Source organism: Oncorhynchus mykiss, chromosome 19, assembly GCF_057628025.1.
Source record: "Oncorhynchus mykiss isolate SJ-2025 chromosome 19, ASM5762802v1, whole genome shotgun sequence".
Taxonomy (NCBI): Eukaryota; Metazoa; Chordata; class Actinopteri; order Salmoniformes; family Salmonidae; genus Oncorhynchus; species Oncorhynchus mykiss.
Window position 1 is genome coordinate 72,484,192 of NC_143040.1, and position 21,630 is coordinate 72,505,821.

At 50.8% G+C, this 21,630-nt stretch overlaps 1 protein-coding gene across 1 annotated transcript in view; it reads right to left on the reverse strand.

The window, feature by feature from the left end:
* Positions 1–21,630, reverse strand: part of LOC110498290 (retinol dehydrogenase 12) — a 28,655-nt gene continuing 7,025 nt past the window's right edge. The window contains exons 5-7 of the mRNA XM_036955365.2: positions 9,280–9,489; positions 4,207–4,396; positions 1–1,096 (exon numbers count right to left, since the gene is read on the reverse strand). Coding sequence (XP_036811260.2) covers positions 991–1,096; positions 4,207–4,396; positions 9,280–9,489 — 506 coding nt within the window. The 3' untranslated portion in view covers positions 1–990. The remainder of the gene's footprint in view (positions 1,097–4,206; positions 4,397–9,279; positions 9,490–21,630) is intronic.

Sequence of the window (21,630 nt, forward strand, 5' to 3'; positions counted from 1 at the left end):
TAGTAACATTTAATCTTTATTTACAGTAGATGTAAACATTCAACTCCTGACATGACTGCTATGTAGTTGGGTTGCACATTTCTGAAAAATTTCCCCAAATTCCAGAATTCCTGGTTGGAGGATTCCCAGATTTCCTTTCTGTTCCTTCATAATTTCAGGAATCTTCCAACCCTAAAATGTAGAAAAAGGCATGTTTCACATTTGTATAAAAAAGACAATCTTGGCAGTTTAACATGTGGTGAATGCTGAGGGGGAAAGAAATGGAACAAACAAACAGGAGGGTAAATAACAGCTTGCAATGGTTTAGAAAAGGCCAGCTTAAAAGCAACCAAACATAACGCTGAATCTACATGGTTTGTAATATAATAAGATACAAAACAAACGGTTTGTAATATACCCTGACTAGACCTTGTTATGTCCTGGCTAGACCTGGTTATGTCCTGGCTAGACCTGGTTATGTCCTGACTAGACCTGGTTATGTCCTGACTAGACCTGGTTATGTCCTGGCTAGACCTGGTTATGCCCTGACTAGACCCTTCACAGTACAGTAATGCATTTCACCTTACAGTTACAACCATAGAGATAGATAGAGGACTCATTTTACAGTTACTACCATAGAGGACTCATCTCTGTGCCATTACGCCGTCTTTCAACCTCTATGGTTCCTACCCAATTCCTCAAGTCCCGTTGGGATAACTGTAGTTTTGAGGTTAATTAATGTCATGAAATTATAATGATTTGAGAACAGAGAGCCTAGTTGCGTCACCTATGGCACCTTATATATAGTGTCAGCGCTAATCTATAGTTCACTACTTTTTGACCAGAGCCCCGTGGGCCCTAATTTCGTCTACTAGCCGGCTCTTTCCTATGCGGAAGCAATTGAGACAGGGAACAAGGTTGTGGGTCCTGGTCAGAAGTAGTGAATTATAAAAGGGAATAGTGTGCACTTGGCGATGCAAGCTGTGGATAGTGTTAACAGGGTGGTTCAGATCAGTCGTCCCAGACGATGCCCAGGAGCTCACTGCTGGCGTCCCACAGCTTCTTGGCTGTCTCCTCCTTCCTCCCCTGGGGTGCCACGAAGGCCGGGGCACAGTCACTGAGAGAGAGAGTGTGAGCGGGAGGAAGAGGACTTTAGTTATCTGCATGATCAGTGCTTCCCTTTTGATTTATTCTGTCGTCAAATGAAAGTAGAATGTTTCTAATAAATAATTTGGTCATCTAGCAGGTGTTTACTCCATAGTGACTCACAGAACTGGCAGAATGGACAGAGTATGTATTAAGTGGCCGAAGTGGGACCTTGTTCTAACCCACAATCCTCAGCACCTTGTTCTAACCCACAATCCTCAGCACCTTGTTCTAACCCACAATCCTCAGCACCTTGTTCTAACCCACAATCCTCAGCACCTTGTTCTAACCCACAATCCTCAGCACCTTGTTCTAACCCACAATCCTCAGCACCTTGTTCTAACCCACAATCCTCAGCACCTTGTTCTAACCCACAATCCTCAGCACCTTGTTCTAACCCACAATCCTCAGCACCTTGTTCTAACCCACAATCCTCAGCACCTTGTTCTAACCCTCAGCACCTGGTTCTAACCCCCAACCCTCAGCACCTTGTTCTAACCCACAATCCTCAGCACCTTGTTCTAACCCCCAATCCTCAGCACCTTGTTCTAACCCACAATCCTCAGCACCTTGTTCTAACCCCCAACCCTCAGCACCTTGTTCTAACCCACAATCCTCAGCACCTTGTTCTAACCCACAATCCTCAGCACCTTGTTCTAACCCACAATCCTCAGCACCTTGTTCTAACCCACAATCCTCAGCACCTTGTTCTAACCCACAATCCTCAGCACCTTGTTCTAACCCACAATCCTCAGCACCTTGTTCTAACCCACAATCCTCAGCACCTTGTTCTAACCCACAATCCTCAGCACCTTTTTCTAACCCACAATCCTCAGCACCTTGTTCTAACCCCCAACCCTCAGCACCTTGTTCTAACCCCCAACCCTCAGCACCTTGTTCTAACCCACAATCCTCAGCACCTTGTTCTAACCCACAATCCTCAGCACCTTGTTCTAACCCACAATCCTCAGCACCTTGTTCTAACCCACAATCCTCAGCACCTTGTTCTAACCCTCAGCACCTGGTTCTAACCCCCAACCCTCAGCACCTTGTTCTAACCCACAATCCTCAGCACCTTGTTCTAACCCCCAATCCTCAGCACCTTGTTCTAACCCACAATCCTCAGCACCTTGTTCTAACCCCCAACCCTCAGCACCTTGTTCTAACCCACAATCCTCAGCACCTTGTTCTAACCCACAATCCTCAGCACCTTGTTCTAACCCACAATCCTCAGCACCTTGTTCTAACCCACAATCCTCAGCACCTTGTTCTAACCCACAATCCTCAGCACCTTGTTCTAACCCACAATCCTCAGCACCTTGTTCTAACCCACAATCCTCAGCACCTTGTTCTAACCCACAATCCTCAGCACCTTTTTCTAACCCACAATCCTCAGCACCTTGTTCTAACCCCCAACCCTCAGCACCTTGTTCTAACCCCCAACCCTCAGCACCTTGTTCTAACCCACAATCCTCAGCACCTTGTTCTAACCCACAATCCTCAGCACCTTGTTCTAACCCACAATCCTCAGCACCTTGTTCTAACCCACAATCCTCAGCACCTTGTTCTAACCCACAATCCTCAGCACCTTGTTCTAACCCACAATCCTCAGCACCTTGTTCTAACCCACAATCCTCAGCACCTTGTTCTAACCCACAATCCTCAGCACCTTGTTCTAACCCACAATCCTCAGCACCTTGTTCTAACCCACAATCCTCAGCACCTTGTTCTAACCCACAATCCTCAGCACCTTGTTCTAACCCACAATCCTCAGCACCTTGTTCTAACCCACAATCCTCAGCACCTTGTTCTAACCCACAATCCTCAGCACCTTGTTCTAACCCACAATCCTCAGCACCTTGTTCTAACCCTCAGCACCTTGTTCTAACCCTCAGCACCTTGTTCTAACTCTCAGCACCTTGTTCTAACCCTCAGCACCTTGTTCTAACCCACATCACCTTGTTCTAACCCACAGCACCATGTTCTAACCCACAACCCTGAGCACCTTGTTCTAACCCCCAATCCTCAGCACCTTGTTCTAACCCTCAGCACCTTGTTCTAACCCCCAACCCTCAGCACCTTGTTCTAACCCCCAATCCCCAGCACCTTGTTCTAACCCTGAGCACCTTGTTCTAACCCCCAATCCTCAGCACCTTGTTCTAACCCCCAATCCTCAGCACCTTGTTCTAACCCCCAATCCTCAGCACCTTGTTCTAACCCCCAACCCTCAGCACCTTGTTCTAGCCCACAACCCTCAGCACCTTGTTCTAACCCTCAGCACCTTGTTCTAACCCTCAGCACCTTGTTCTAACTCTCAGCACCTTGTTCTAACCCTCAGCACCTTGTTCTAACCCACATCACCTTGTTCTAACCCACAGCACCATGTTCTAACCCACAACCCTCAGCACCTTGTTCTAACCCACAACCCTCAGCACCTTGTTCTAACCCACAACCCTCAGCACCTTGTTCTAACCCACAGCACCTTGTTCTAACCCTCAGCACCTTGTTCTAACCCTCAGCACCTTGTTCTAACCCTCAGCACCTTGTTCTAACCCTCAGCACCTTGTTCTAACCCTCAGCACCTTGTTCTAACCCTCAGCACCTTGTTCTAACCCTCAGCACCTTGTTCTAACCCACAACCCTTAGCACCTTGTTCTAACATACAACACCTAGTGCTGAGCGATTATCCGAAATGTGTTATTTTTCGTTTTTTAAACAACTATTTGGCCAACGCCATCGATTCAAGTATTTGGATCGCATTTCGTTAGGGTTTTTTCTGTGAGCTCAATGCACAGTTTCTCTAGAGATGAATCAGATCACGCCTGAAATGCGCAATGTAGTTTCAAACAGGCCAATATTCTACATAGTTACGCGCAGAAAATGTGGTAATTAACTACAAAAGGCATTTTTTTATTATCCAAAACTGAAAACAGTGATAATTTTTTTTTCATAGATCAAACCGAAACGATCTCAAAAAACACTAAAATCACTCAGCACTATAACCCACTGAGCCATTGGAATCCCAGTTCCATCATAAAACACAGAGGGTGGAGGGGTCAAAACTTCATACTGTAATCTCACCTGAAGTGTTTCCCGGTGAGAGAGTGCAGCTCCTCTGCCACAGCGCAGTAGATGGATGTCTGGGCCCCGTCTCGAGGGCTCTTCAGGAACAAGGAGAACAGAGAGAACAGCAGAGACATGATGGTGGAGTGGCGTACCAGGTCTGAACACACCGACCCCGGGTGGACAGAGTTCACTGTCACACTGGAATCTGGAGAGAGAGAAGAAGAGAGGATTCAGTTACCATGCTACTGTCAGGCTTTTTGCTTGATCCCCAAACCCCTGAGACACATTGGTAACTGAACAAAAATGTGAAATGTAAAAAAAAAAGTGTTGGTCGCATGTTTCATGAGCTGAAATAAAAGACCCCAGAAAATATTCCATACGCACAAAAAAAACGTATTTCGCTCAAATTTTGTGCACAAATGTGTTTACGTCCCTGTTAGTGAGCATTTATCCTTTGCCAAGAAAGTCCAGCCACCTGACAGGTGTGGCATATAAAGAATATGACTCAACAGCATGATCATTACACAGGTGCACCTTGTGCTGGGGACAATAAAAGGCCACTTTAAAATGTGCAGTTTTGTGTCACAAATGTCTCAAGTTGAGGGAGCGTGCAATTGGCATGCTGACTGCAGCCAATGCCAGAGAATTTAACATTAGCGAAATTAACGTTGTTTTAGAGAATTTGGCAGTACGTCCAACCGGCCTCACAACCGCAGACCAGGTGTAACCACGCCAGCCTAGGACCTCCACATTTGGCTTCTTCACCTGTGGGATCGTCTGAGACCAGCCACCTGGACAGCTGATGAAACTGAGGAGTATTTCTGTCTGTAATAAAGCCTTTTTGTGGGAAAAACGCATTCCGATTGGCTGGGCCTGGCTCCACAGTGGGTGGGCCTATGCCCACCCAGGCCCACCTATGGCTGCGCCCCTGCCCAGTCATGTGAAATCCCATAGATTAGGACGAAATGAATTTAATTAAATTGACTGATTTCCTTATATGAAATGTAACTCAGTAAAATCTTTGTGATTGTTGCATGTTGCATTTCCATTTTTATTAAGCGTTCAGACCCCTTCACTTTTTCCACATTTTGTTCCTTTACAGCCTTATTCTAAAATAGTATTGTATTGAGAACAACAATTTCCCATAAAGCAGAAAACAGGTTTAGACATTTCTGCAAATGCATTAAAAAAAAGAAATATAACATTTACATAAGTATTCAGACCCTTTACTCAGGACTTTGTTGAAGTACCTTTGGCAGCGATTACAGCCTTGAGTCTTCTTGGGTATGACGCTACGAGCTTGGCACACCTGTATTTGGGAAGTTTCTCCCATTCTTCTTTGCAGACCTTCTCAAGCTCTGTCAGGTTGGATGGGGAGCGTTGATGCACAGCTATTTTCCGATCTCTCCAGAGATGTTTGATCGGGTTCAAGTCCGGGCTCTGGCTGGGCCACTCAAGGACATTCAGAGACTTGTCCTGAACCCACTCCTGTGTTGTCTTGGCTGTGAGCTTAAGGTTGTTGTCCTGTTGGAAGGTGAAATCTTGAGCGCTCTGATACAAGTTTTCATCAAGGATCTCTCTCTACTTTGCTCCTTTCATCTTTCCCTCGATCCTGACTAGTCTCCCAGTCCCTTCCGCAGAAAAACATCCCCACAGCATGATGCTGCCACCACCATGCTTCACTGTAGGGATGGTGCCTGGTTTCTTCCAGATGTGATGCTTGGCATTCTGGCCAGAGAGCTCAATCTTTGTTTCATCAGCCTTTAACTGAGGATTGGCTTCCGTCTGGCCACTCTACCATCTGCAGAAATGTTTTGGTACCCTTCACTGTCAACTGTGGGACCTTATATAGACAGGTGTGTGCCTTTCCAAATCATGTCCAATCAATTGAATTTACCACAGGTGGACTCCAATCAAGTTGTAGAAACATCTCAAGGATGATCAATGGAAACAGGATGCACCTGAGCTCAAATTTCGAGTCTCATAGCAAAGGGTCTGAATACTTGTGTAAATAAGGTATTTTTGTTTTTATAAAAACCTGTTTTCATTTTGTCATTGTGAGGTATTTTGTCATTGTGAGGTATTGTGTCATTGTAGGGTATTGTGTCATTGTGAGGTATTGTGTCATTGTGGGGTATTGAGTCATTGTAGGGTATTGTGTCAATGTGAGGTATTGTGTCATTGTGAGGTATTGAGCCAATACATTTAATCCATTTTAGAATAAGGCTGTAACGTTGCAAAATGTGGGAAAACTTTCCAAATGCACTGTAGCATGTACCTTCATAAATATGGTTTTGCCTTTCTGATCATGTCTTTTGGGTGCGTTTTCTCATTGAAAATCTATGTGCATGGCCACTATTCCTCAGTTTATTTTGTGTGTTCATAAATCCATGTGGCAGGTTGCAATTCTCTCCCTCCCTCCCCTTCCCTCCCTCTCTAACCCCTTCCCTCCCTCCCTCTTCCCCTCCCTCCCCCTCCTCGCTCCCCTCCTCGCTCTCCCCCTCGCTCTCTCTTCCCCTCCCTTCCTCCCGCTCTCTCCCCTTCCCTCCCTCTCGCTCTTCCCCTCCCTCCCTCCCTCCCGCTCACTCGCTCTTCCCCTCCCTCCCTCCCTCCCTCTCGCTCGCTCTTCCCCTCCCTCCCTCCCTCCCGCTCACTCGCTCTTCCCCTCCCTCCCGCTCGCTCTTCCCCTCCCTCTCGCTCTTCCCCTCCCTCCCTCTCGTTCGCTCTTCCCCTCCCTCCCTCCCTCTCACTCTTCCCCTTCCTTCCTCCCTCTCGCTCTTCCCCTCCCTTCCTCCCTCTCGCTCCCTCTTCCCCTCCCTCCCTCTCGCTCCCTCTTCCCCTCCCGCTCCCTCTTCCCCTCCCTCCCTCCCTCTCGCTCCCTCTTCCCCTCCCTCCCTCCCTCTCACTCTTCCCCTCCCTCCCTCCCTCTCACTCTTCCCCTCCCTCCCTCCCTCTCGCTCTTCCCCTCCCATCCTCCCTCTCGCTCTTCCCCTCCCTTCCTCTCGCTCTTCCCCTCCCTTCCTCTCGCTCTTCCCCTCCCTCCCTCCCTCCCGCTCGCTCTTCCCCTCCCTCCCGCTCGCTCTTCCCCTCCCTCCCTCCCTCCCTCTCGCTCTTCCCCGTCCTCCCTCCCTCTCGCTCTTCCCCTTCCTTCCTCCCTCTCGCTCTTCCCCTTCCTTCCTCCCTCTCGCTCTTCCCCTCCCTTCCTCCCTCTCGCTCTTCCCCTCCCTTCCTCTCGCTCTTCCCCTCCCTCCCTCCCTCCCTCTCGCTCTTCCCCTCCCTCCCTCCCTCTCGCTCTTCCCCTCCCTCTCGCTCGCTCTTCTCCTCCCTTCCTCTCTCTCGCTCTTCCCCTCCCTCCCTCTCGCTCGCTCTTCCCCTCCCTTCCTCCCTCTCGCTCTTCCCCTCCCTCCCTCCCTCTCACTCTTCGCTCACTCTCCGCTCGCTCTTCCCCTCCCTCCCGCTCGCTCTTCCCCTCCCTCCCTCCCTCCCTCCCGCTCTTCCCCTTCCTCCCTCCCTCTCGCTCTTCCCCTTCCTTCCTCCCTCTCGCTCTTCCCCTTCCTTCCTCCCTCTCGCTCTTCCCCTCCCTTCCTCCCTCTCGCTCTTCCCCTCCCTCCCTCCCTCTCGCTCTTCCCCTCCCTCCCTCCCTCTCGCTCTTCCCCTCCCTCCCTCCCTCTCGCTCGCTCTTCTCCTCCCTCCCTCTCTCTCGCTATTCCCCTCCCTCTCTCTCACTCACTCTTCCCCTCCCTTCCTCCCTCTCGCTCTTCCCCTCCCTCCCTCCCTCCCTCTCACTCTTCCCCTCCCTCCCTCCCGCTCTTCCCCTCCCTCCCTCCCTCTCGCTCTTCCCCTTCCTCCCTCCCTCTCGCTCTTCCCCTCCCTTCCTCCCTCTCGCTCTTCCCCTCCCATCCTCCCTCTCGCTCTTCCCCTCCCTTCCTCTCGCTCTTCCCCTCCCTTCCTCTCGCTCTTCCCCTCCCTCCCTCCCTCCCGCTCGCTCTTCCCCTCCCTCCCGCTCGCTCTTCCCCTCCCTCCCTCCCTCCCTCTCGCTCTTCCCCGTCCTCCCTCCCTCTCGCTCTTCCCCTTCCTTCCTCCCTCTCGCTCTTCCCCTTCCTTCCTCCCTCTCGCTCTTCCCCTCCCTTCCTCCCTCTCGCTCTTCCCCTCCCTTCCTCTCGCTCTTCCCCTCCCTCCCTCCCTCCCTCTCGCTCTTCCCCTCCCTCCCTCCCTCTCGCTCTTCCCCTCCCTCTCGCTCGCTCTTCTCCTCCCTTCCTCTCTCTCGCTCTTCCCCTCCCTCCCTCTCGCTCGCTCTTCCCCTCCCTTCCTCCCTCTCGCTCTTCCCCTCCCTCCCTCCCTCTCCGCTCGCTCTTCCCCTCCCTCCCGCTCGCTCTTCCCCTCCCTCCCTCCCTCCCTCCCGCTCTTCCCCTTCCTCCCTCCCTCTCGCTCTTCCCCTTCCTTCCTCCCTCTCGCTCTTCCCCTTCCTTCCTCCCTCTCGCTCTTCCCCTCCCTTCCTCCCTCTCGCTCTTCCCCTCCCTCCCTCCCTCTCGCTCTTCCCCTCCCTCCCTCCCTCTCGCTCGCTCTTCTCCTCCCTCCCTCTCTCTCGCTATTCCCCTCCCTCTCTCTCGCTCACTCTTCCCCTCCCTTCCTCCCTCTCGCTCTTCCCCTCCCTCCCTCCCTCCCTCTCACTCTTCCCCTCCCTCCCTCCCGCTCTTCCCCTTCCTTCCTCCCTCTCGCTCTTCCCCTTCCTTCCTCCCTCTCGCTCTTCCCCTTCCTTCCTCCCTCTCGCTCTTCCCCTTCCTTCCTCCCTCTCGCTCTTCCCCTCCCTTCCTCCCTCTCGCTCTTCCCCTCCCTTCCTCCCTCTCGCTCTTCCCCTCCCTTCCTCTCGCTCTTCCCCTCCCTCCCTCTCTCTCTCTCTCTCTCTCTCTCTCTCTCCCTCTCGCTCTCTTCCCCTCCCTCCCTCCCTCCCTCCCTCTCGCTCTTCCCCTCCCTCCCTCCCTCCCCCTTCCTCCCCCCTCCCTCTTCCCCTCCCTCCCCCTCTTCCCCTCCCTCCCTCCCTCCCTCTCTTCCCCTCCCCCCCCCCCCCCCCTCCCTCCCCCACCCTACCTTTGAGTCTGCGGGCCAGCTCCCTAGCAAACAGGACGTTGGCCAGCTTGCTCTGGCAGTATGCGAGGCCGCTGTTGTAGCTGCCCTGGCTGAGGAGGTCATGGAAGCGGATCCAGCCAAAGTTATGAGCCAGGGAAGAAACCACGACGATGCGGGCCGGAGCGCTCCGCTTTAGCAGGCCAATCAGGAGGTACGTCAACAGGAAGTGACCTACCAGGAAGAAACAGTAAACAACAACACATGATGCAATCCGTGTTGTTCTGCAACAAAGGATCAGAGTACAATATCCTAATATCAGAAAATAAACTATTGGAGTTGTTGAATAGAACACTGTTTTTATGTCATAGGGCAACAGGAAGTGACCTACCAGGAGTAAACAATAATATGATGCTGTGGCTTTGTCAGAAAGGAAATAATACTAGGATCATGTTGAATGAAACACTTATGTCATTGAAGTACTACTTGCACATGGTTGGTACTGTGAAGGCTAGCTGCCCACGTGTTCTTCATACAGAAAAGGCTATACGGACGCTCCTGACATTCAAAATAATATTTAATTTCAGAACTGGTTAAAATGTAGGTTAGGGATTAGTTAAGGCAGATGTTGTTTACTCGTTTTACAGGTCAGGAGTGCCCTTATAGCCTCTCCCACTTCATATAGTAGATACTGTAAGTGCCACAGCCCTACACAGATGAGGGCCACAGCCCTTCACAGATGAGGGCCTACAACATTTTGTTACGTTACAGCCTTATTCTAAAATGGATTAAATACAACAACAAATCCACATCTATCTACAAACAATACCCCATAATGACATCACAATACCCCATAATGACATCACAATACCCCATAATGACAAAGTGAAAACTACAGAAATACCTTATTTACATAAGTATTCAGACCCTTTGCTATGAGACTAGAAATTGAGCTCAGGTGCATCCTGTTTTCATTGATCATGCTTGAGATGTTTCTACAACTTGATTGGAGTCCACCTGTCGTACATTCAATTTGATTAGACATGATTTGGAAAGGTACACACCTGTCTATATAAAAGGTCCCACAGTTCACAGTGCACGTCAGAGAAAAAACCAAGCCATGAGGTCGAAGGAATTGTCCGTAGAGCTCCGAGACAGGATTGTGACGAGGCACAAATCTGGGGAATGGTACCAAAAAAATGTCTGCAGCATTGAAGGTCCCCAAGAACACAGTGGCCTCCATCATTCTTAAATGGAAGAAGTTTGGATCCACTAAGACTCTTCCTAGAGCTGGCCGCCCGGTCAAACTGAGCAATTGGGGAGAAGGGCCTTGGTCAGGGATGTGACCAAAAACCCAATGGTCACGCTGACAGAGCTCCTGAGTTCCCTTTGTGGAGAACCTTCCAGAAGAACAAACATCTCCGCAGCACTCCACCAAATCAGGCCTTTATGGTAGAGTGGCCAGACAGAAGCCACTCCTCTGTAAAAGCCACATGAGAGCCCGCTTGGAGTTTACCAAAAGGCACCTAAAAGGACTCTGATCATGACAAAAACAAGATTCTCTGGTCTGATGAAACCAAGATTGAACTCTTTGTCCTTCATTTCAAGCGTCACGTCTGGAGGAAACCTGGCACCGCTCATCACCTGGCCAATAGCATCCCTACAGTGAAGCATGGTGGTGACAGCATCATGCTGTGGGGAAACCGGGCACCATCCCTACGATGAAGCATGGTGGTGACAGCGTCATGCTTTGGGGATGTTTCCAGCGGCAGGGTGACTAGCCAGGATCGAGGAAAAGATGAACGGCGCAAAGTACAGAAAGATCCTTGATGAAAACCTGCTCCAGAGCGCTCAGGACCTCAGACTGGGGCGGTTCATCTTCCAAACAGGACAAAGACCCTAAACACACAGCCAAGACAACGGGGTGGGGGCTGTGCCAGTCTTGACACCGCAACACTGGGACAGAAATTTAGCGAGAACTTTCTCTTCCTTGCAGTATTGGAAGACTGAAATTTCTTTGTTACAGAGAGACTCTTGCCGCCAAAAACCTTTTCTCCAAGAAAATGACCTTTGGAACAATATTCATAAGACAGGAATGTTATTAAGAATGGTTTGGGGGGATGTAAAGAATAATCCTGTCATTGTTTATTATTTTGTGATGTCATTAAGGATGGTATGACAAAGTAACTAACTTAGGAAGGACACGCATTCTGTCAAGTTTACATCTAAGTGTTGTATAAAGTAAATTATTAGGTATGAGAGTATTTTTTTTTTTAAAGATAGAACTGTGATTTTAGTTTTCTAATTAGATAATTGTTTTTCATATAAACTAGTCAGGAGTCATGCTCAAGTGAGCTCAGAGTTCACGTCAGCATTTTGCCAGGGTGCTTAAAAGGACTCACTAAGAATTAACATACAGGACAGCCAAAGTACAGAACGTACTGAACGTTACAAATGGTTAAAACTACAAGACCAGACAGCATGGAGCGGTGGCTACACCTCTCACCATGAAAATGGTGAGACCCGTACATTGCCGGGTTACAACTGGCGTATAAAATGGCCGAGAGCTGAACCCTGAATAATCAACCATTGATACCAAAAGACGTGAGACGATAGTCTACACGTTGAAATAGTGAGTTTCTCTGAAGCTCTCAACCTCAACACTAGAAGAGAAGCATTCACAGTCTGCAGCTGTGCATGTAAAATAGGTCATAGAACTTTGACTAAAGATGTTACGGTGCGTGAATGAGGACCCAAAAGCGAATTAACGTAAACAGAGCTTCTTTAATAACAAAACATACGTAGGCTCAGATGGACCGGCAGATTCCGACAGGACAGGACAAGGTAGCAGCAAACATGACGATAGTCTGGTTCAGGCATGAATAACACAAACAAGAATCCGACAAAGACAGAAGCAGGAACAGAGAGAGATATAGAGACCTAATCAGAGGGAAAAAGGGAACAGGTGGGAAAAGGGGTGAACGAGGTAGTTAGGAGGAGACAAGGAACAGCTGGGGGGAAAGAGGGGGAGAAAAGGTAACCTAATAACGACCAGCAGAGGGAGACAGGGTGAAGGGAAAGGACAGAAACAAGACACAACCTGACAATACATGACAGTACCCCCCCACTCACCGAGCGCCTCCTGGCGCACTCGAGGAGGAAACCTGGCGGCAACGGAGGAAATCATCGATCAGCGCACGGTCCAGCACGTCCCGAGAGGGAACCCAACTCCTCTCCTCAGGACCGTACCCCTCCCAATCTACTAGGTACTGATGACCACGGCCCCGAGGACGCATGTCCAAAATCCTACGGACCCTGTAGATGGGTGCGCCCTCGACAAGGATGGGGGGGGGGGGGGGGAAGACGAGCGGGGGCGCGAAGAACGGGCTTGACACAGGAGACATGGAAGACCGGGTGGACGCGACGAAGATATCGCGGAAGAAGAAGTCGAACTGCGACAGGATTAATGATCTGGGAAATACGGAACGGACCAATGAACCGCGGGGTCAACTTGCGAGAAGCTGTCTTAAGGGGAAGGTTCTGAGTGGAGAGCCAAACTCTCTGACCGCGACAATATCTAGGACTCTTAGTTCTACGCTTATTAGCAGCCCTCACAGTCTGCGCCCTATAACGGCAAAGTGCAGACCTGACCCTCTTCCAGGTGCGCTCGCAACGTTGGACAAAAGCCTGAGCGGAGGGGACGCTGGACTCGGCGAACTGAGATGAGAACAGCGGAGGCTGGTACCCGAGGCTACTCTGAAAAGGAGATAGCCCGGTCGCAGACGAAGGAAGCGAGTTGTGGGCGTATTCTGCCCAGGGGAGCTGTTCTGACCAAGACGCAGGGTTGCGAAAAGAAAGACTGCGTAAGATGCGACCAATAGTCTGATTGGCCCGTTCTGCTTGACCGTTAGACTGGGGGTGAAAGCCGGAAGAGAGACTGACGGAAGCCCCAATCAAACGGCAAAACTCCCTCCAAAATTGAGACGTGAATTGCGGACCTCTGTCCGAAACGACGTCTGACGGAAGGCCATGAATTCTGAAAACATTCTCGATGATGATTTGTGCCGTCTCTTTAGCAGAAGGAAGCTTAGCAAGGGGAATAAAATGAGCCGCCTTAGAGAACCTGTCGACAACCGTAAGAATAACAGTCTTCCCCGCTGACGAAGGCAGTCCGGTGACAAAATCTAAGGCGATGTGAGACCACGGTCGAGAGGGAATGGGAAGCGGCCTGAGACGGCCGGCAGGAGGGGAGTTACCGGACTTAGTCTGCGCGCAGACCGAACAAGCAGCCACGAAGCGACGCGTGTCATGCTCCCGGGTGGGCCACCAAAAACGCTGGCGAATGGAAGCAAGCGTACCCCGAACGCCAGGGTGGCCGGCTAACTTGGCAGAGTGAGCCCACTGAAGAACGGCCAGACGAGTAGGAACGGGAACGAAAAGAAGGTTCCTGGGACAAGCGCGCGGCGACGGAGTTTGAGTGAGTGCTTGCTTTACCTGCCTCTCAATTCCCCAGACAGTCAACCCGACAACACGCCCCTCAGGGAGAATCCCCTCGGGGTCAGTGGAGGCTACTGAAGAACTGAAGAGACGAGATAAAGCATCAGGCTTGGTGTTCTTAGAGCCCGGACGATAAGAAATCACGAACTCGAAACGAGCGAAAAACAGCGCCCAGCGCGCCTGACGCGCATTAAGTCATTTGGCAGAACGGATGTACTCAAGGTTCCTATGGTCAGTCCAAACGACAAAAGGAACGGTCGCCCCCTCCAACCACTGTCGCCATTCGCCTAGGGCTAAGCGGATGGCGAGCAGTTCGCGGTTTCCCACATCATAGTTACGTTCCGACGGCGACAGGCGATGAGAAAAATACGCGCAAGGGTGGACCTTGTCGTCAGAGAGGGAGCGCTGAGAAAGAATGGCTCCCACGCCCACCTCTGACGCGTCAACCTCGACCACGAACTGTCTAGAGACGTCAGGTGTAACAAGGATAGGAGCGGATGTAAAACGATTCTTGAGGAGATCAAAAGCTCCCTGGGCGGAAACGGACCACTTAAAGCACGTCTTGACAGAAGTAAGGGCTGTGAGAGGAGCTGCCACCTGACCGAAATTACGGATGAAACGACGATAGAAGTTCGCGAAGCCGAGAAAGCGCTGCAGCTCGACGCGTGACTTAGGGACGGGCCAATCAATGACAGCCTGGACCTTAGCGGGATCCATCTTAATGCCTTCAGCGGAAATAACAGAACCGAGAAATGTGACGGAGGAGGCATGAAAAGTGCACTTCTCAGCCTTCACAAAAAGACAATTCTCTAAAAGGCGCTGGAGGACACGTCGAACGTGCTGAACATGAATCTGGAGTGACGGTGAAAAAATCAGGATATCGTCAAGGTAAACGAAAACAAAGATGTTCAGCATGTCTCTCAGGACGTCATTGACTAATGCCTGAAAGACAGCTGGAGCGTTAGCGAGGCCGAAAGGAAGAACCCGGTATTCAAAGTGCCCTAACGGAGTGTTAAATGCCGTCTTCCACTCGTCCCCCTCCCTGATGCGCACGAGATGGTAAGCGTTACGAAGGTCCAACTTAGTGAAAAACCTGGCTCCCTGCAGGATCTCGAAGGCTGAAGACATAAGAGGAAGCGGATAACGATTCTTCACTGTTATGTCATTCAGCCCTCGATAATCTATGCAGGGGCGCAGAGACCCGTCCTTCTTCTTGACAAAAAAAAACCCCGCTCCGGCGGGAGAGGAGGAGGGGACTATGGTACCGGCGTCAAGAGCTACAGACAAATAATCTTCGAGAGCCTTACGTTCGGGAGCCGACAGAGAGTATAGTCTACCCCGGGGGTGAGTGGTTCCCGGAAGGAGATCAATACTACAATCATACGACCGGTGTGGAGGAAGAGAGGTGGCCCTGGACCGACTGAACACCGTGCGCAGATCGTGATATTCCTCCGGCACCCCTGTCAAATCACCAGGCTCCTCCTGTGAAGAAGAGACAGAGGAAACAGGAGGGATAGCAGACATTAAACATTTCACATGACAAGAGACGTTCCAGGAGAGGATAGAATTACTAGACCAATTAATAGAAGGATTATGACAAACTAGCCAGGGATGGCCCAAAACAACAGGTGTAAAAGGTGAACGAAAAATCAAAAAAGAAATGGTTTCGCTATGATTACCAGAGACAGTGAGGGTTAAAGGTAGCGTCTCACGCTGAATCCTGGGGAGAGGACTACCATCCAAGGCGAACAAGGCCGTGGGCTCCCTTAACTGTCTGAGAGGAATGTCATGTTCCCGAGCCCAGGTCTCGTCCATAAAACAGCCCTCCGCCCCAGAGTCTATTAAGGCACTGCAGGAAGCTGACGAACCGGTCCAGCGTAGATGGACCGACAAGGTAGTGCAGGATCTTGAAGGAGAGACAGGAGTAGTAGCGCTCACCAGTAGCCCTCCGCTTACTGATGAGCTCTGGCTTTTACTGGACATGAAGTGACAAAATGACCAGCGGAACCGCAATAGAGACAGAGGCGGTTGGTGATTCTCCGTTCCCTCTCTTTAGTCGAGATGCGGATACCTCCCAGCTGCATAGGCTCAGCACCCGAGCCGGGGAGAAGGGCCTTGGTCAGGGATGTGACCAAAAACCCAATGGTCACGCTGACAGAGCTCCTGAGTTCCCTTTGTGGAGAACCTTCCAGAAGAACAAACATCTCCGCAGCACTCCACCAAATCAGGCCTTTATGGTAGAGTGGCCAGACAGAAGCCACTCCTCTGTAAAAGCCACATGAGAGCCCGCTTGGAGTTTACCAAAAGGCACCTAAAAGGACTCTGATCATGACAAAAACAAGATTCTCTGGTCTGATGAAACCAAGATTGAACTCTTTGTCCTTCATTTCAAGCGTCACGTCTGGAGGAAACCTGGCACCGCTCATCACCTGGCCAATAGCATCCCTACAGTGAAGCATGGTGGTGACAGCATCATGCTGTGGGGAAACCGGGCACCATCCCTACGGTGAAGCATGGTGGTGACAGCGTCATGCTTTGGGGATGTTTCCAGCGGCAGGGTGACTAGCCAGGATCGAGGAAAAGATGAACGGCGCAAAGTACAGAAAGATCCTTGATGAAAACCTGCTCCAGAGCGCTCAGGACCTCAGACTGGGGCGGTTCATCTTCCAAACAGGACAAAGACCCTAAACACACAGCCAAGACAACGGGGTGGGGGCTGTGCCAGTCTTGACACCGCAACACTGGGACAGAAATTTAGCGAGAACTTTCTCTTCCTTGCAGTATTGGAAGACTGAAATTTCTTTGTTACAGAGAGACTCTTGCCGCCAAAAACCTTTTCTCCAAGAAAATGACCTTTGGAACAATATTCATAAGACAGGAATGTTATTAAGAATGGTTTGGGGGGATGTAAAGAATAATCCTGTCATTGTTTATTATTTTGTGATGTCATTAAGGATGGTATGACAAAGTAACTAACTTAGGAAGGACACGCATTCTGTCAAGTTTACATCTAAGTGTTGTATAAAGTAAATTATTAGGTATGAGAGTATTTTTTTTTTTAAAGATAGAACTGTGATTTTAGTTTTCTAATTAGATAATTGTTTTTCATATAAACTAGTCAGGAGTCATGCCCAAGTGAGCTCAGAGTTCACGTCAGCATTTTGCCAGGGTGCTTAAAAGGACTCACTAAGAATTAACATACAGGACAGCCAAAGTACAGAACGTACTGAACGTTACAAATGGTTAAAACTACAAGACCAGACAGCATGGAGCGGTGGCTACACCTCTCACCATGAAAATGGTGAGACCCGTACATTGCCGGGTTACAACTGGCGTATAAAATGGCCGAGAGCTGAACCCTGAATAATCAACCATTGATACCAAAAGACGTGAGACGATAGTCTACACGTTGAAATAGTGAGTTTCTCTGAAGCTCTCAACCTCAACACTAGAAGAGAAGCATTCACAGTCTGCAGCTGTGCATGTAAAATAGGTCATAGAACTTTGACTAAAGATGTTACGGTGCGTGAATGAGGACCCAAAAGCGAATTAACGTAAACAGAGCTTCTTTAATAACAAAACATACGTAGGCTCAGATGGACCGGCAGATTCCGACAGGACAGGACAAGGTAGCAGCAAACATGACGATAGTCTGGTTCAGGCATGAATAACACAAACAAGAATCCGACAAAGACAGAAGCAGGAACAGAGAGAGATATAGAGACCTAATCAGAGGGAAAAAGGGAACAGGTGGGAAAAGGGGTGAACGAGGTAGTTAGGAGGAGACAAGGAACAGCTGGGGGGAAAGAGGGGGAGAAAAGGTAACCTAATAACGACCAGCAGAGGGAGACAGGGTGAAGGGAAAGGACAGAAACAAGACACAACCTGACAATACATGACAGTACCCCCCCACTCACCGAGCGCCTCCTGGCGCACTCGAGGAGGAAACCTGGCGGCAACGGAGGAAATCATCGATCAGCGCACGGTCCAGCACGTCCCGAGAGGGAACCCAACTCCTCTCCTCAGGACCGTACCCCTCCCAATCTACTAGGTACTGATGACCACGGCCCCGAGGACGCATGTCCAAAATCCTACGGACCCTGTAGATGGGTGCGCCCTCGACAAGGATGGGGGGGGGGGGGGGGAAGACGAGCGGGGGCGCGAAGAACGGGCTTGACACAGGAGACATGGAAGACCGGGTGGACGCGACGAAGATATCGCGGAAGAAGAAGTCGAACTGCGACAGGATTAATGATCTGGGAAATACGGAACGGACCAATGAACCGCGGGGTCAACTTGCGAGAAGCTGTCTTAAGGGGAAGGTTCTGAGTGGAGAGCCAAACTCTCTGACCGCGACAATATCTAGGACTCTTAGTTCTACGCTTATTAGCAGCCCTCACAGTCTGCGCCCTATAACGGCAAAGTGCAGACCTGACCCTCTTCCAGGTGCGCTCGCAACGTTGGACAAAAGCCTGAGCGGAGGGGACGCTGGACTCGGCGAACTGAGATGAGAACAGCGGAGGCTGGTACCCGAGGCTACTCTGAAAAGGAGATAGCCCGGTCGCAGACGAAGGAAGCGAGTTGTGGGCGTATTCTGCCCAGGGGAGCTGTTCTGACCAAGACGCAGGGTTGCGAAAAGAAAGACTGCGTAAGATGCGACCAATAGTCTGATTGGCCCGTTCTGCTTGACCGTTAGACTGGGGGTGAAAGCCGGAAGAGAGACTGACGGAAGCCCCAATCAAACGGCAAAACTCCCTCCAAAATTGAGACGTGAATTGCGGACCTCTGTCCGAAACGACGTCTGACGGAAGGCCATGAATTCTGAAAACATTCTCGATGATGATTTGTGCCGTCTCTTTAGCAGAAGGAAGCTTAGCAAGGGGAATAAAATGAGCCGCCTTAGAGAACCTGTCGACAACCGTAAGAATAACAGTCTTCCCCGCTGACGAAGGCAGTCCGGTGACAAAATCTAAGGCGATGTGAGACCACGGTCGAGAGGGAATGGGAAGCGGCCTGAGACGGCCGGCAGGAGGGGAGTTACCGGACTTAGTCTGCGCGCAGACCGAACAAGCAGCCACGAAGCGACGCGTGTCATGCTCCCGGGTGGGCCACCAAAAACGCTGGCGAATGGAAGCAAGCGTACCCCGAACGCCAGGGTGGCCGGCTAACTTGGCAGAGTGAGCCCACTGAAGAACGGCCAGACGAGTAGGAACGGGAACGAAAAGAAGGTTCCTGGGACAAGCGCGCGGCGACGGAGTTTGAGTGAGTGCTTGCTTTACCTGCCTCTCAATTCCCCAGACAGTCAACCCGACAACACGCCCCTCAGGGAGAATCCCCTCGGGGTCAGTGGAGGCTACTGAAGAACTGAAGAGACGAGATAAAGCATCAGGCTTGGTGTTCTTAGAGCCCGGACGATAAGAAATCACGAACTCGAAACGAGCGAAAAACAGCGCCCAGCGCGCCTGACGCGCATTAAGTCATTTGGCAGAACGGATGTACTCAAGGTTCCTATGGTCAGTCCAAACGACAAAAGGAACGGTCGCCCCCTCCAACCACTGTCGCCATTCGCCTAGGGCTAAGCGGATGGCGAGCAGTTCGCGGTTTCCCACATCATAGTTACGTTCCGACGGCGACAGGCGATGAGAAAAATACGCGCAAGGGTGGACCTTGTCGTCAGAGAGGGAGCGCTGAGAAAGAATGGCTCCCACGCCCACCTCTGACGCGTCAACCTCGACCACGAACTGTCTAGAGACGTCAGGTGTAACAAGGATAGGAGCGGATGTAAAACGATTCTTGAGGAGATCAAAAGCTCCCTGGGCGGAAACGGACCACTTAAAGCACGTCTTGACAGAAGTAAGGGCTGTGAGAGGAGCTGCCACCTGACCGAAATTACGGATGAAACGACGATAGAAGTTCGCGAAGCCGAGAAAGCGCTGCAGCTCGACGCGTGACTTAGGGACGGGCCAATCAATGACAGCCTGGACCTTAGCGGGATCCATCTTAATGCCTTCAGCGGAAATAACAGAACCGAGAAATGTGACGGAGGAGGCATGAAAAGTGCACTTCTCAGCCTTCACAAAAAGACAATTCTCTAAAAGGCGCTGGAGGACACGTCGAACGTGCTGAACATGAATCTGGAGTGACGGTGAAAAAATCAGGATATCGTCAAGGTAAACGAAAACAAAGATGTTCAGCATGTCTCTCAGGACGTCATTGACTAATGCCCGAAAGACAGCTGGAGCGTTAGCGAGGCCGAAAGGAAGAACCCGGTATTCAAAGTGCCCTAACGGAGTGTTAAATGCCGTCTTCCACTCGTCCCCCTCCCTGATGCGCACGAGATGGTAAGCGTTACGAAGGTCCAACTTAGTGAAAAACCTGGCTCCCTGCAGGATCTCGAAGGCTGAAGACATAAGAGGAAGCGGATAACGATTCTTCACTGTTATGTCATTCAGCCCTCGATAATCTATGCAGGGGCGCAGAGACCCGTCCTTCTTCTTGACAAAAAAAACCCCCGCTCCGGCGGGAGAGGAGGAGGGGACTATGGTACCGGCGTCAAGAGCTACAGACAAATAATCTTCGAGAGCCTTACGTTCGGGAGCCGACAGAGAGTATAGTCTACCCCGGGGGTGAGTGGTTCCCGGAAGGAGATCAATACTACAATCATACGACCGGTGTGGAGGAAGAGAGGTGGCCCTGGACCGACTGAACACCGTGCGCAGATCGTGATATTCCTCCGGCACCCCTGTCAAATCACCAGGCTCCTCCTGTGAAGAAGAGACAGAGGAAACAGGAGGGATAGCAGACATTAAACATTTCACATGACAAGAGACGTTCCAGGAGAGGATAGAATTACTAGACCAATTAATAGAAGGATTATGACAAACTAGCCAGGGATGGCCCAAAACAACAGGTGTAAAAGGTGAACGAAAAATCAAAAAAGAAATGGTTTCGCTATGATTACCAGAGACAGTGAGGGTTAAAGGTAGCGTCTCACGCTGAATCCTGGGGAGAGGACTACCATCCAAGGCGAACAAGGCCGTGGGCTCCCTTAACTGTCTGAGAGGAATGTCATGTTCCCGAGCCCAGGTCTCGTCCATAAAACAGCCCTCCGCCCCAGAGTCTATTAAGGCACTGCAGGAAGCTGACGAACCGGTCCAGCGTAGATGGACCGACAAGGTAGTGCAGGATCTTGAAGGAGAGACAGGAGTAGTAGCGCTCACCAGTAGCCCTCCGCTTACTGATGAGCTCTGGCTTTTACTGGACATGAAGTGACAAAATGACCAGCGGAACCGCAATAGAGACAGAGGCGGTTGGTGATTCTCCGTTCCCTCTCTTTAGTCGAGATGCGGATACCTCCCAGCTGCATAGGCTCAGCACCCGAGCCGGCAGAGGAAGATGGTAGTGATGCGGAGAGGGGGACAACGGAGAACGCGAGCTCCTTTCCACGAGCTCGGTGACGAAGATCAACCCGTCGCTCAATGCGAATAGCGAGTTCAATCAAGGAATCCACGCTGGAAGGAACCTCCCGGGAGAGAATCTCATCCTTTACCTCTGCGCGGAGACCCTCCAGAAAACGAGCGAGCAAAGCCGGCTCGTTCCAGCCACTGGAGGCAGCAAGAGTGCGAAACTCAATAGAGTAGTCTGTTATGGATCGATTACCTTGACATAGGGAAGACAGGGCCCTGGAAGCCTCCTCCCCAAAAACAGATCGATCAAAAACCCGTATCATCTCCTCCTTAAAGTCCTGATACTGGTTAGTACACTCAGCCCTTGCCTCCCAGATTGCCGTGCCCCACTCACGAGCCCGTCCAGTAAGGAGAGATATGACGTAGGCGATACGAGCAGTGCTCCTGGAGTAAGTGTTGGGCTGGAGAGAAA